This window comes from Panthera uncia, chromosome E1 (assembly GCF_023721935.1).
Source record: "Panthera uncia isolate 11264 chromosome E1, Puncia_PCG_1.0, whole genome shotgun sequence".
NCBI lineage: Eukaryota > Metazoa > Chordata > Mammalia > Carnivora > Felidae > Panthera > Panthera uncia.
Genome location: NC_064814.1, coordinates 57,189,418 through 57,203,779, shown reverse-complemented (window position 1 = coordinate 57,203,779; position 14,362 = coordinate 57,189,418). Strand labels below are relative to the sequence as shown.

General features: G+C 46.8%; 1 protein-coding gene across 4 annotated transcripts in view; it reads right to left on the bottom strand.

Annotated features, from left to right (window-relative positions):
• RABEP1 (rabaptin, RAB GTPase binding effector protein 1) overlaps positions 1-14,362 on the bottom strand; it is a 102,546-nt gene that overhangs the window by 24,750 nt on the left and 63,434 nt on the right. For 3 of the 4 annotated variants that reach the window (XM_049637177.1, XM_049637178.1, XM_049637180.1), the window contains 4 exons: positions 14,094-14,297; positions 11,963-12,123; positions 7,191-7,310; positions 2,240-2,375 (listed from right to left, as the gene is read on the bottom strand). In XM_049637177.1, coding sequence (XP_049493134.1) covers positions 2,240-2,375; positions 7,191-7,310; positions 11,963-12,123; positions 14,094-14,297 — 621 coding nt within the window. Of the gene's footprint in view, positions 1-2,239; positions 2,376-7,190; positions 7,311-11,468; positions 11,738-11,962; positions 12,124-14,093; positions 14,298-14,362 lie in introns of those variants that run through there. The other variant, XM_049637179.1, reaches the window with a different exon arrangement.

Sequence of the window (14,362 nt, the reverse complement as noted above, 5' to 3'; positions counted from 1 at the left end):
CGGCGCTCGGCCGTCTTGCACCGACGAGCGAGCGGGTGGCATCGCCGTCACTCAAGCCACAAACCCGAGAGAACACTCGTACCGCTTTCTCGTCTCGCCCCAACACAGCCCTCTGTGACCGTGCCAGGTGACGGCCAGCCTCCGCCACCCGCCTCGGACCAGCCCTCACGGCTCAACCGGTACGCTTCCCGGCCTGTCCTCCGGACTGCTGGCAAACTGAACTTTCTGAACCGCACAACTTAAGTTACCACTCACAGTTTAAAGCCCAACAGAGAGGCCAAGCACGAGGCCCCATACTGTCCAATGCCACTCAGACAGAAGTCCAGGACAGGCAAACCTGTAGGCACAGAGAGCAGACTGGCGGCTGCCAGGAGCTGGGGCGGAGGAGGACACGGCGAGCGACTGGGAACGAGCACGGAATTCCCTTCCGAAGTGGTGAGAATGTCGTGGAATTAGCGGTAACGGCTCACACCACACCTCTGTGAGAACAGACTTTAAAAGAGCCAACACCATGGCATGTGAATTAGGTCTCCATAAAGCTGTCATTTAAGAAAAACATTTGAAAGAAGCTCGTTCCTGCCCACAGGCCAGAATCCCTGGGCAGAAGGCGTCCACGACCCAGGTCACGTCAGCACGTCAGCCTCTCCCATCACGTCTTGCCCTGCTGCCCTCACGTCCTAACTTGGCCGGATCTCCTCCTTCGCCTTGTCACACCACGTGCAAATGGCCTGGGACATCAAGTCCATGTCTGGCCACCTGACAAACACCCACCTCTCTTTCAAAGCCCCGCTTTACAACTTCTCTTAAGAAGCTCACCAGTGGCACTGCCGTCTCCAAGCCCAGCACCCGTGACCGGCCACAGCGGTAACTCGGTGGCATGGCTACTGTCCCCAAGTCAGGCTGCAGGTTACACGGCCGCTTGACTGTTACCGGCCTTCCTTTCACTGACCTACGATTTTTGGTGTGAGTCCCCTTACTCGTTTTAATGAGACTGTCAAGGGGATTAAGGGCCGGGCACACCGTTTAAATGGAAAGCCCTACTTCTTTTGGACATTTTCAGAGTTTGCATGTCTTTTCGACGGCAGCAGCACATAAGAAACATGCTTCCAGAAAGCCAGAGACTCACTCAAGCTTTGGGTCATATTCATAACGTTTTGTGAGATAATTCCATAGGCCTTTATAATTTCAGCTTTCCACTCCCGGGGGAAAGAACGGACTCATTCACAAACCTAAATTACTGGTGGGAGAGCTGTATTTCCCAAGGCACTTGATACACTTAAAAGTGCCCACTGGGGGACTCTGACCCCACAGTCCTACCCTTGCCCGTTAAAATATGTTGCTAGTATCGCCCTCAACGTGGACGAGATTTCAGGGGCTCCATGCATTTAGGTGAGGAAAAAAGCTGGATCTTCATTTTCACTAACTCCTAACTGAAATGTATCATTTCCTTTAATTTAAAATGTGGGCAAGCAACCACGGTAAGTATGACAATACTCATGACGGTCACCGGCACGAGCCGCGGACGTGACATCTCTGTACAGCAGCTGCAGATCTTAAAAGATCACAGAGCTCAGCACTTCAAAATTACAGTAGTTACTTTTTATTTAGTGCCTTAATAAAGTAGCACCCTTGTTCCTGTATCTTAAGTCTGCAGTCATTTATATTTTGATCACCATTTTATAGTAAGTCGTTTCTTCTGTATTTGCTATTTTAGGGACTAAAAACACGATCCTAAGAGGGTCTCACGAGACCACCAAGAGAAGTTCGTGACACAACAAAGGTTAAGAACCCCAGCAATTAAGACTCGCTAGCAGAATTAAAGACAAAAGTGGATCTTTATTTTAATGGGGAAAAGATAAGCCTTCTCGCCCAGGCCGGGGAAAAGAGAGTCAATTTCCGCAGAACCCCGCTACCAGCCTCGTGAAATCAAAACCACTCCTCACAAACGGAGATGCTGCCCTCCGGCCCCACTTTCCCTTTTGCAGAACTACCCCCATCAAGTTGGGTCTGGGGGCAAAAGCAGTTTAAGCAGAAATTCCCGGCCCTCCTGTCTCTCTGCCCACACCTCGCGCCTCGTGAAGCTGTTCCGTTACAGCCGCGAGTCTTTAGGCCTCACGGCTCCCAGGACAACACTCCAACCGACTGCAAGGCTTACGGTGAATCCCTCATGTGCGGCCTCTCGGATTTGTTCTGGTTTTCTCAGAGACCGAGACTAAAACTACAGAGGATACGTATTTACCTTCGTGCAATTCCTTCCGAAGTTTCTCGGCATCTTCCTGTAGGACAGACTTCTGAGTGTTCAGGACGGCTACGTACATCTCCAGATCAGTCCTGCAGGATTTCTCAGCTTCCAGATAGTGATTCAGTTCCTTAACCTGAAACAGAATGCGATGCTATTACAGTAAAACCTACAATAGTTTCTACCTGAGACCTATCGGTGATGTATATGTACGTGTATCTGAACGTGCCTTGAAAATCACTTGAGTTTGTATTTACAGAAGTTGAAAAAGTTAAACAATTTTAAATTAGAGAACACACACACACACACACACACACACACACACACACACACAGTCTTCTTGATAACTGTATCCCTAGAGTGACACCGTATGGGAGGGACACTCCTGTGCCTCGCTTTCCACAAAGGCAGCTCCAGGGTGTACTCCCAGAGCGACACGTACACGTGCTCATTTTGCCACCCTCAGTCACACGGAGTTGTTGCGGGTTCTTTTCAAAACAGCAGTTAATTTCTAAAGATAAAAATAGTACCACACTCTTGTAAATTTGCTTTTCTTTGATTTCCGGTGAGGTGATCCCAAATGCCTTAAACTTATAAAAAGGACACGTTTCGAACAGGCACACACATTGGAAGGAAAAAAGAGGAAGTCATAATGGAAAAAATAGTCTCATGCTGTAAAAAACACAAACTTGGAGGCAAGTGTGGGGTATGTTTTAAAATCACATCTTTTAAAGTTTACTTATTTGAGAGAGTGAGAGAGAGCACGAGTCAGGGAGGGGCAGAGAGAGGGAGACGGAGACAGAGAATCCAGGCGGGCTGTGCACCATCAGCACAGAGCCCAACGTGGGGCTCGAACTCACGAAACTGTGAGATCACGTCCTGAGCTGAAATCAAGAGTCAGGATGCTTAACCAACTGGGACACCCGGGTGCCCCTAAAATCACATCTTTTAAAACAGGTCTTACTCCTGCTTAACAATTAACTGTAATACTCAAATATCACCAAGACAGTCTAATGTGTGAAACAGTTACGACCAAAGTGAAATGCAGTCTTGCCCCAGAGAGTGATCACAGAATCACTCGTACTGTCTTATAAACCGCCCATCCTAAGTTCTGGCTACTCGTGTCAGCTTTTCAGCTTTTTCCGTGGTTACGTCCAACTTCACTTTCAAGGCCACTTCCAAGCTTCTCTTCTTCCTACTCCTTCAAACTTGAAAATGCGGGCGGTCAAGTTTGCAGTGAACTTGACCACACGTTAGTACTGGTCACAGGCTAAAATGATTGTTGAAGCAGCCACCTGACGCTTCCCTGGACGTGGTCAGACGACCGAAGACATGAAGCGGGTGTGACAAAGCACTGACTGCTGGGAGGCGTGTCCCTGTCACTGGAGAGGGCGGGACTCCAGCTGGTGATGAGGAGAGTCGGTGTGCAGACACACAGCGGTGGTACACAATCACTAATTCGACCTGCTGCTACTTCTTAGCGCGAATGCCCGACTCGATTTGTGATGGATGAATCTCTAACCTCTGAAAGCTACCAAGCAGAACCCTGGGAAAGTGGTGCCACAGTACGCGAATGCCCTTGAATTCCATTTGCCCTAACACATAACAAAGCCAAAAAACACACGGACACCCACAAACATCTAGGTGAGAGCTGGAGGGTGGGGTCAGGAAAGCTACCTCTGGGGACACCTATGGTACCAGCATCGACATGTGGCGGAGGGAAGGGAAGCGATGACGACCCAAGGACCCCGTATTTGTCACCTGGGGCTCCAACCGGACAATGGCAGCTGAAAGTGCAAGAGTTTCTCGCACGTTCCAGTGGTGTGTAAACATGACCAACTTGTGTGGTGGACTTACAGCCTGCTGAGGGTGGGACACAACTCCCCTGTCACGTTCACACCCGGGTCGCTGTCCCGTGTCCGGGCAAGTGTCTCCACCCTGCCTTCCTCCAAACTGTCCCGGGTACACTTCTGATCCCCCACTTCTCCGTGTGAATTCTGGGATCCACTTACCGTGTTGCTTATTAAACCCTATTGGAATCTGGGTGGAATTCTGAGTTTATAGATGAATTTGGGGATATACTACCTGCCTTATAATACATTATCTTTTCATTCCGGAACACACGTATTCAGACCTTCATTATAATGTATTCTGTAAAGATCTTACCCGTTTTTGTTTAGATGTATTCTCGGGTAACACACAGTGAGGCTTTTTTGGTGTTTTTGTTTTCTTTTGCTTTTGCTACCGTGAATGGGATCTTCCCCCCATTGGGCAGATTACTGGAGGACACAAACACTATCACGTCTGTCTGTTGCTCTTGTTGGGACAACGTTCTTGAACTGTGGTCAGGTCTGACAATGTGTCTGTACGTCGTCCTGGTTTTCTACATAAACCACCAAGTCAATTTTGTTGTTTTCATTCGGTTAAGCCCATCTCTCCGTCTCGTCTTGCTGTGTCATCCAGGGCCACAAACACAATCCGCACAGAATCACGGACTACGGGTCTGCTCACGTGGTTCCTGTCATGAATGGTAAGGCTGCTGAACACTCCTCATTAATCATAATGTTTGCTGATGGTTTGATAAACAGTTCTTATCAAGTTACTGGATGTTTAAATTTATCAGATGCCTTTCTGAAGCCAAGAACACACTGCCCTTCTCCCACAATCTTCTCATGTGGTGCGTAACAATAGTGGGATTTCTGATGATACACCCTCCCCAAATTCCTGGGAATATATCCTATTTGGTTAAGATGTTTTTCTTTTTTTTTTTTTTTACACTGTTGAGAATTTTTGTTTCTATGTTAAGTGAGATAGATCTAGAATGCCTTTCCTTCCTACCACTTTTCTGTGTGCTTGTAATGAAATCATGCAGGTCTCACAAAATCAGCAGGAGAGCTTTCCTCCTGTTCTCTAACACACACTGTAAAATATAAGGATCATCTCTTTCCAGGTTTGGAAAAACTTGCCTGCAAAACCCGAACGTCTTTCAGAGAAGAAACAGGAGAAAGGGAGATTTGACTCTAAATCTGACTATAAATTCACTTTAACAGTTACTACTTTCGGGGCGCCTGGGTGGCTCAGTTGGTTAACCGTCTGACTCGGTTTCAGCTCCGGTCATGATCTCACAGTTCGCTGAGTTCGGGCCACACGGCAGGCTCTGTGCTGCCAGCACAGACCCTGCATGGGATTCTCCCTCCCTCCCTCCTCCCACCCTCTGCCTCTCCCCCACTCTCTTGCTCTCAAAATAAACTTAAAAAAAAAAAAGTTTTCATTTAACCAAATTTCCTTCATTTCCTATTTGTTGGTATGACACTGTTATGAGTATGTTTTGTTTTCAAGTCTCTACTGATTTCTGGTTATGTCCCCGTTCTGATTTCTAATGGTTTTTTTTCTTGATGAGTCCTATTGGAGGTCTGTCTTACCAGCTTTCCCATTTTTCCCATTATGCTGATATTCTCAAGTTCTCTTCTGCTTTTCTGTTTCACTCATTTCTGCTCTTACGAATATTATAGATTTCCTAGTGTTCACATTGTACTATTGTTTGTTTTTTAGATTCTCGAGTAACATATTCAAAGCACTCTAAACATCTTAGAATTCCTTTTTCCGTGATTTTTTTCCATTTCCAGAGATTTTATTTTAGCTGCCGTTTTACTCTAAATAATTTAATTACAGAGATTTGAGTCTGCATAACAATCCTTCAAAACGTGTTGACGCTTCCTTTGTGTCATTATGAGAAATATCATGTACCTGAAACTAACAATACTTTGTCTCACACACTGTCCTAAGTGTTCTATAGAACCCTATTAATAGCCTTACAAGGCACGCAGTAGAGGTATCTCCATTTTATAGTTGAGAAAACCAAACAGTAAGCTTAATTTCCCAAAGGTTCCCCCTGCTACTAAATGTTGAGCTCCTAACTCCTACACTCTACGACTACAGGAGATACAGTCCCCCTTTCCTGGCTACAGAATTCTGTGTGTATGTTACATCTAAATTATTAATCTGGTTATTCAAAGCCCCCATATCCCTACTAATATTTTTTTCTGCCCACCTGATCACTTGCTATAAATCAGTTCCAAGCTCCTACTATAACTGTGAAAGTTAGTTTCCCCTTAATTGTCCCTTGTAATTCACATATTTCAAGGTGTGTAAGAAACATTCAATCACTGTCCTATCCTACTGATGGATTATTAGATGGGGTCTCTCTATTCTTTTTTCTATTACATCCTAAATGTTTCATATCACAGCTGCTATATCAACTTTCCTTTGGTTAGAATTTATATGACATACCTTTAAATATCCCATTATTTTCAGTCTTATAATTTTATTTTAGGTGCATCTATTATAATCAATATAAATTTACGTTTTTAAAAATCCCATCTCTTTCAGTAGGTGATTATCAGTTCACATTTATTAGGGTCACGGACACATTCCCCTTTCCACACTCCTATGCTGTGCTTTTGTTTACTGCCTTTTTTTAATTATTTTCTTTCTTTCCTACTTTCAATTAATTGTTAAAATGATCGACATTCCCTCTGCTGTGACTTCATGGCCAGCAAACCCAGCCACGCTCTAACCACATCATCTCTCAGACATCAATTCTGGGGCCAGCTTCAGGGAATGAAGTCAGCTTGGACCCATTCATTTTCCTCAACAAGAAAACGGATGAGATCAGGTCTCATTCTGACAAGAAAATGAACACTAACTTTGTACCAAAGCAAAACAAAACGGAGCACCACTATGGTGATTATTTAAACCATCCATACAAAATCATCTCCAAACTTTTTCTTTTTTTTCTTTTTTTTCTTTTTTTTTTTTTTTGTATTTTAAAGAAACCAAGATTCTTCGGATTCACAGTCTGAATGCCAGGGTCTGCCCCTCCATGACTAGCTGTGCTCATGGCATCAGGTCAGGGCATTGGGTGCAAGAACGGGCTACAACATCTCACAACCTTTGAGGCCTCCAGCTCTTTAACCTTGTCTTCAGCCTCCGTCAGCTTCTCTTTCAGAGCCGCAATCTCCTTCTCCATGGGCATCACAACAGATCGAAGTTTCTCAGCATCCTCTTGGGCCTACGGTTAAAAAGAATTAAATGCTACAACTTACTGGCTCGTTGCTTTTCTGAGAAACTCTGACTCACACATCGTTAGACTGAACACAAGTAAGCCCACCGGGCGCCGTACGAGTGCTCGTTGAACTGAACCACGTGTGCTTTCCGGTGCCGTAGGACCGTGAAGGCCAAGCCATCATCCCAATTTTCCCAGTGTTCCACTTAGAAATGGGAGTGGGTAGGAAAACGGATTCACTATGACACTCCTGACTTTTTAAATCAATTCATTAAATTCGAAAATACCCTATATATAAAAGGAAATACACATAACACTTTAAGTTTTACAACTCCAGTTACTAAATTCAGGACATGATACTTTCTTTGGAAATGGGTGGATGGGGGCGCCTGGGTGGCGCAGTCGGTTAAGCGTCCGACTTCAGCCAGGTCACGATCTCGCGGTCTGTGAGTTCGAGCCCCGCGTCAGGCTCTGGGCTGATGGCTCGGAGCCTGGAGCCTGTTTCCGATTCTGTGTCTCCCTCTCTCTCTGCCCCTCCCCCGTTCATGCTCTGTCTCTCTCTGTCCCAAAAAAAAATAAAAATAAAAAATAAAAAACGTTGGAAATGGGTAGATGAAAGTACTGATTAGTTCATAAACATAAAAAAACAGCACATACTTTCGAAAATGTTGCAAAATTGTGTTGCTATTAAAAAGCTTTCATCTTAGTTATTTCATTTAAAAACACATTTTTTTGGTGGGGGCGCCTGGGTGGCTCAGTCGGTTGAGCGTCCGACTTCAGCTCAGGTCATGATCTCACGGTTCGTGGGTTTGAGCCCCGCGTTGGGCTCTGTGCCGACAGCTCAGAGCCTGGAGCCTGTTTCAGATTCTGTGTCTCCCTCTCTCTGACCCTCCCCCGTTCATGGTCTGTCTCTCTCTGTCTCAAAAATAAATAAACGTTAAAAGAAATTTTTTTAATAAACATTTTTTTAACATTTATTCATTTTTTGAGAGACAGAGCATGAGTGGGGGAGGGGCAGAGAGAGAGGGAGACACAGAATCAGAAGCAGGCTCCAGGCTCCAGGCTCCGAGCTGTCAGCACAGAGCCCGACACAGGGCTCGAACTCACCGGCTGTGAGATCATGACCTGAGCCGAAGTAGGATGTTTAACCTACTGAGCCACACAGGCGCTCCCATCTTAGTTATTTTACAAGAGTAATTTAAATATTATTTTACGTTTGATACCTAAATGAAACAAACCCAAAAAAGGACTATCATATTGTTTTCTGTCCTTCATTCTCAAAAACATGGATTAAAAAAAAATAACATCCATAAATTAGTAAACTGGTGAGAAACTTTTATTATACATATATTGTACACGTCACATATATGTATATTGTGTATGTATGCGTGCATATGCATGTAGGTGTTGTGTGTATACACGTGTGTATAGGTACGTGTGTTTGTGCGTGCACACGTATGTGTGCATACGTGTGTGTGGTGTGTGCATATGCGTGTGTGTGTATATACAGGTGTATGTGTGTGTGTGTGTGTGTGTGTGTGTGTGTACACCTGTGTGTATATATACACAAACAAAGGCAGACTAAAAAAGTTAGCTTTTTCCCTTCTAGTGAACATGAAATTTAACCTTCTTCCCTAAACTTAAAGAGCTCAAATTGACCTCAATTGTTCATGATAGGGAAAATATCATTTATGCCCAAATATGAGTGGGGCTTTTCCCCAAGACACATCTCTCTCAGAAAAGAGGGATTCACTTTGTTTTCCAGTCCTTAAAAAGTCATTGAATCATTTATTTTATTTTTAACTAAGTACTGTTTGGAAAAGGCATGTGAGCTTAAATTATCTTCTGTGTAGGTTAACAGATCTGCTGTGCTGATAAAAAACAGCAGGGGGAAAAGAAGGAGGGAAGAAGCAGAGAATTTAACACAGACTGAATTACTTAATGATGCAACGATGACCCCACAACTAAGTGTTGCATACCATTACAAACAAAACTTATAAGATGATTTTTTTTTAAATGACAGGAAGGTCACTAAAAACACGGAAACTCTGGGGCACCTGGGAGGCTCAGTCGGTTGAACATCTGACTCTTGAGTTCGGCTCAGGTCATGATCTCACGGTCATGGAATTGAGCCCTGCCTCGGGCTCCACACGGGCACGGACGGAGCCTGCTTAAGATTCTGTCTCTCCCCGTCTGCGCCCCCCCCCCCCACACGCACCTGCACACGCGCTCGCTCGAAAAAGAAAAATACAAAAACAAAAAACAAACGAAAAAAACAAGGAAAATGTATTAAGGAGTGCAATACACCTGCAACTGACACCACACACGCCAACTGTACCGGAAGCAAAATAAACACAAGTAGAACAACAAAAAGAAAGTGTCATCCGCACATAAAGATCTTATGGATTAAACGTTGATCCTATGACTTATTTCTCTCCTATTGCCTTACTGCCAAGGCCACACCTTCGGTGGCCTATCGAACAGACGCTGTAACAGCCAGCATCCTCGTGTGTCTCATCTTCCAGGGGAACAGTTCTGTAGCAATTACGGTATTTACATTTTCATTTTTGATAAACAATGAGACAGGGGACTTACTTGCCTTCTATGAATTTCCTTAGGATTCTTTTTATGCCTGGGTGTTGCATTTTATTGTCACCTCATTAGACTTATTCTTTAAAACAACAACAAGGAAAATTTGGGCCAAGAGGAGCCTAAAGACACGCGTGGCATCCTGCAACGTGGTGCCTGCGTGAGATCTTAAAAATAGTGAGCCAGGGCATCAGGTAAAACTAATGAAATCTGAATACAATGAATGGACGTTAGCTCATCATACTCAATCCTGGTTTACTAGTCGTGACGATGTACCACACCAACATGAGATACTAGTAACTGGGAAAACTAAACGTCAACCACACAGGAACTCTGTACTATCTACACAATCTGACTCCGTAAATCAAAAACTGTTCTATGGGGCGCCTGGGTGGCGCAGTCGGTTAAGCGTCCGACTTCAGCCAGGTCACGATCTCACGGTCCGTGAGTTCGAGCCCCGCGTCAGGCTCTGGGCTGATGGCTCGGAGCCTGGAGCCTGTTTCCGATTCTGTGTCTCCCTCTCTCTCTGCCCCTCCCCCGTTCATGCTCTGTCTCTCTCTGTCCCAAAAATAAAAAAAAAAAATAATAACAATAAAAAAAAAAAAAAAAAAAAAAAAAAAAAACTGTTCTAAAAAATAAACTTTAGTTTACTTTTTTTTTTTAACGTTTACTTATTTTGAGAGAGAACACGCACATACATGCCCAAGCAGAAGAGGGGCAGAGAGGGAGAGAGAGAATCCCAAGCAGGCTCCACGCTGTCAGCACAGAGCCCGACAAGGGGCTCAATCCCATGAACCGTGGGATCATGACCTGAGCCAAAACCAAGAGTCGGACACTAAACTGACTGAGCCACCCAGGTGCGCCAAGTCTATTTTAAAAATAAAAATAAATTTTAAAAGCAACAGGAAGTGGCACGTTGTGAAAAAATCAGGAACAACTGGAAACAAGGATCTCCTGTTACGGCCTGGACCGGAATCCCCAACGACAGCATCGAACAGGAACTATCTCCAACAACCTGAGGGAGGTGACTGTGGACAACTCTGTTAGATGGCTAAGTGACTAGTGGTGAGGAAGATGTCGGATCCTCGTGAAGATGCTGAATTACAGTCTTCCCCTGGAATAAAATGGAGTGGAAGAAACGGTTCTTCGTGTTTAAAGCTTCTTTCTTGGGTATTGGGTTCTCAGATGATTTTTCGGTTATTATAAAAACTAAATCACCTTCTAAATACACAAAAACAGTCCTTGTACGGACCGAGGGTTGGGAACCAAAGATGATGATTAATACGAATGAAAGATAAAGTCAAAATCTAGTTGTAATTTTATATATAATGTGTGATTTAAAATAGAAGTATGTACACACATCAGTAGGCTACAAGTTTATATAATTAAACTGGCCAAAGAGCTTTCACTATTTTCTTCATGAAAAAATACTGCACCTTCTCCAACGCCCCATGTTCAGGCATCTTGCTATGTTCCAGCATAATAGGCGGTACATTTGTCTCACGGGAACCCAGGGATACTGAGAGAGACGGAAAATCAACATCTGTTCTGAAGGTCCGGCTTAGACACACTCACCTGGCGGCCACACTCCTTCGATAAATATTTGTGAGCCCCTGCGTGCTAGACACTACCGTGGGCACGCAGGACACGCAAACAAACGAGGGTCCTGGCTCACGGAGCTCACGTTCTAGCAAGGAAGGGAAGGCATGATCAACAGGTGAACTCTGTGTGTGCTGTAGGAAAGGACAAAGCACCGCAGGATATGGCGATGGGCGGAGCGGTGGCAGGTGCAGGGGGGAGGAGGGCAGGCTGTCGTGCTGAGTGGCGTGGTCAGGACAGGCCTCCTGCAATGGAGACATTTGTTTCGGGATGTGAAGAAGGGGCAGGGAGGTCAGCCACGCACACATCTGGGGTCAGGGAGTCAGGCTACCCAGCGCTACATTTACGTGTGTGTCCAAACAATCCCCCAAACAGAAACCAGGAAAGTCTGCCTATGGCCACAGTAACGCGGGTGGAGGCATCCTGCATTCGAATTCGAATATTCCTACAGGTGAATACGTTCCTCGTACCTTTTTCATTTCGTTTTCTAAATTCTCCTCCTCTTGACCTTCCGACAGCCTTCTCCTTAAATCCGCAATCTCCCTCTCCGCGGACTCCCGGTACTGTGCCCACTGGCTTCGCTCCTGCTCCAGCCGGAGGTGAAACTGGTGCTCGTAGTCGCGGACCGTCTCTACAAAATATCACCAAAGATCGCAGGTCTGAGCGCTCTGAGGAAGAATGTTCTGGCACACTGAAATTTTAAAAGGAGTTACATAAAGAGCGTATGCCTGGATTCTGGAAATCGTCGAATTCACTTTAAAAACAAAACAAAACTGGGGCGCCTGGGTGGCTCAGTCAGTTAAGCGTCTGACTTCAGCTCAGGTCATGATCTCGCGGTCCGTGAGTTCGAGCCCCGCGTCAGGCTCTGTGCTGACGGCTCAGAGCCTGGAGTCTGTTTCAGATTCTGTGTCTCCCTCTGTCTATGACCCTCCCCTGTTCATGCCCTGTCTCTCTCTGTCTCAAAAATAAATAAACGTTTAAAAAAAAATTTAAAAAAAATAAAAACAAAACAAAACCAACTAAAACTCAAGCAAGATTTCTGGTTCTTATTACGTATACAAGTGTCGTGAGGGCTGTGACTCATGCCTGCTCTTCACGACGGGCCTGTGCCGTTCGTTCCCTCGTGGACGAAGAAAGCTTAGGGAAGGCCAAACACTCTGGCCGGTGAACATTCCACAACCAGAGCAGCAGGGCTGGCTCGGACCCGGGGGCCGACCTCAGCCAGACCGCTGCTCCCACACACGACGCTACGGCTCCTGAGACAAATGGAACCGTCACCCCCACCCAACTACCTGAATGTGAGAGAGAAGAGATGCGCTTCTGGAATATTTTGCTGTAACTCAGATTCTAAATTGAGACAGATTCTATAAGGTCTTTGTTAAATGACCTTATCTTTAATATAATCTTAACACATCATGGGATAAACGTGTATGTCTGTTAACTTCCACTGCTCTTTTGTCTTTTTGTATATGTTTTTTAATGTTTATTTTTTAAGAGAGAGAGAGAGACAGAGCGTGAGCAGGGGAGGTGCTGAGAGAGAGAGAGACAAAATCCGAAGCAGGCTCCAGGCTCCGAGCTGTCAGCACAGAGCCCGACGCGGGGCTCGAACTCACGGACTGCAAGTCGGACGCTTAACCGACTGACCCGCCAGGCGCCCCGCTTTCTTCCTTAACAACAGAACCCCAATTTCGTTTAGGAAGTCGGTGGTGCACTTCACAAACGAGATTTTCCAGTTGCCTTTGTAGCTGTGGGTAAGCACACGCCTCAGCAAATGCGAGGGGGCTGGAGGAGGAGCAGCTCATGTTCAGCCAGGAGGGCGACGGAGCTGAAAACCATACGCTACGGATGGAGGAGGACCGAAGGAGCCCAGGACACCGGTGACCCCGTGGGGTCCCCACCCCTGGGCTGCTGCTTCCGTGCAAGAACCGGACTCCTATCTGGGGGCCAGTCCCCGGGTGACAGCCACCACGCTGGCTGTCAGGGAGCACGGAGGGAAACAGGACCCGAGCGCAGACGAGAGGAGAGGCTCGTCCCTAGTTCACGCCCACGGCAGTAACTGGACTGACTTCAGGAACCCGAAGATTCAGGGGCAACTTGCTTCGGGTCACTGTCACCTGAGAAACGCAGGCTGTGACCGAGCACTAGTGTGGGCAGCAGACGGACGGGAGACGGCTACTCTTTGGTCCGAGGGTCACGGCCCACGAAACCTCCGGAGCCCGTGCCACTCGGCCACAGAGACCGCCGCGAAGAGGCCCAGCAAAACCCGGGCTCCCCCTGAAGACGTGGAACTGGCCGCATGGAGCAGGCGGGCGCGAATCCGCTGGGACCAGCGAGTGGAAGCAGGGCCCGGAGGCTTCCCGTGGGAGGTTCTCCAGCTCCGCGCACTTCCCGCAGCCACGCAGCTTCATCCCGCGTCAGGAGGAGCCGGCTCCTCCAGAACACCCAGAGGACAGACCCGTTCACAGCACCACTGGCGCCCGCGGGAACACGCGAGGCCACAAACACCACTCAGGATCCGGTTTGAGACGCTCCGAAAATGGTCCGTCACCGGCATCGGTGTCTCCGGGAAACGACAAAGCAGACGGAGGGCTCCCTCCTTACCTTTCATGACGGCCTGGAGCGAAGCCACCTCCTCCCTCCACTGTCTTTTCACCTCGTCGATGGCCTCCTGCTTGGTGTTCTCCGAGACCGTGGCGATGGCCTTGATGTTCTCCACCTCCGCCTGGGCTTCCCACAGCTGCGTCCGAAGCTGCCCCAGGTCATCCTGCGCGGCCTGCAGCACCGCATTCTGCCTCTTCAGGTCCTCTGCGGGGAGGGGAGAGGAGGGGAGAGGAGGGGAGAGGAGGGGAGAGGAGGGGAGAGGAGGGGAG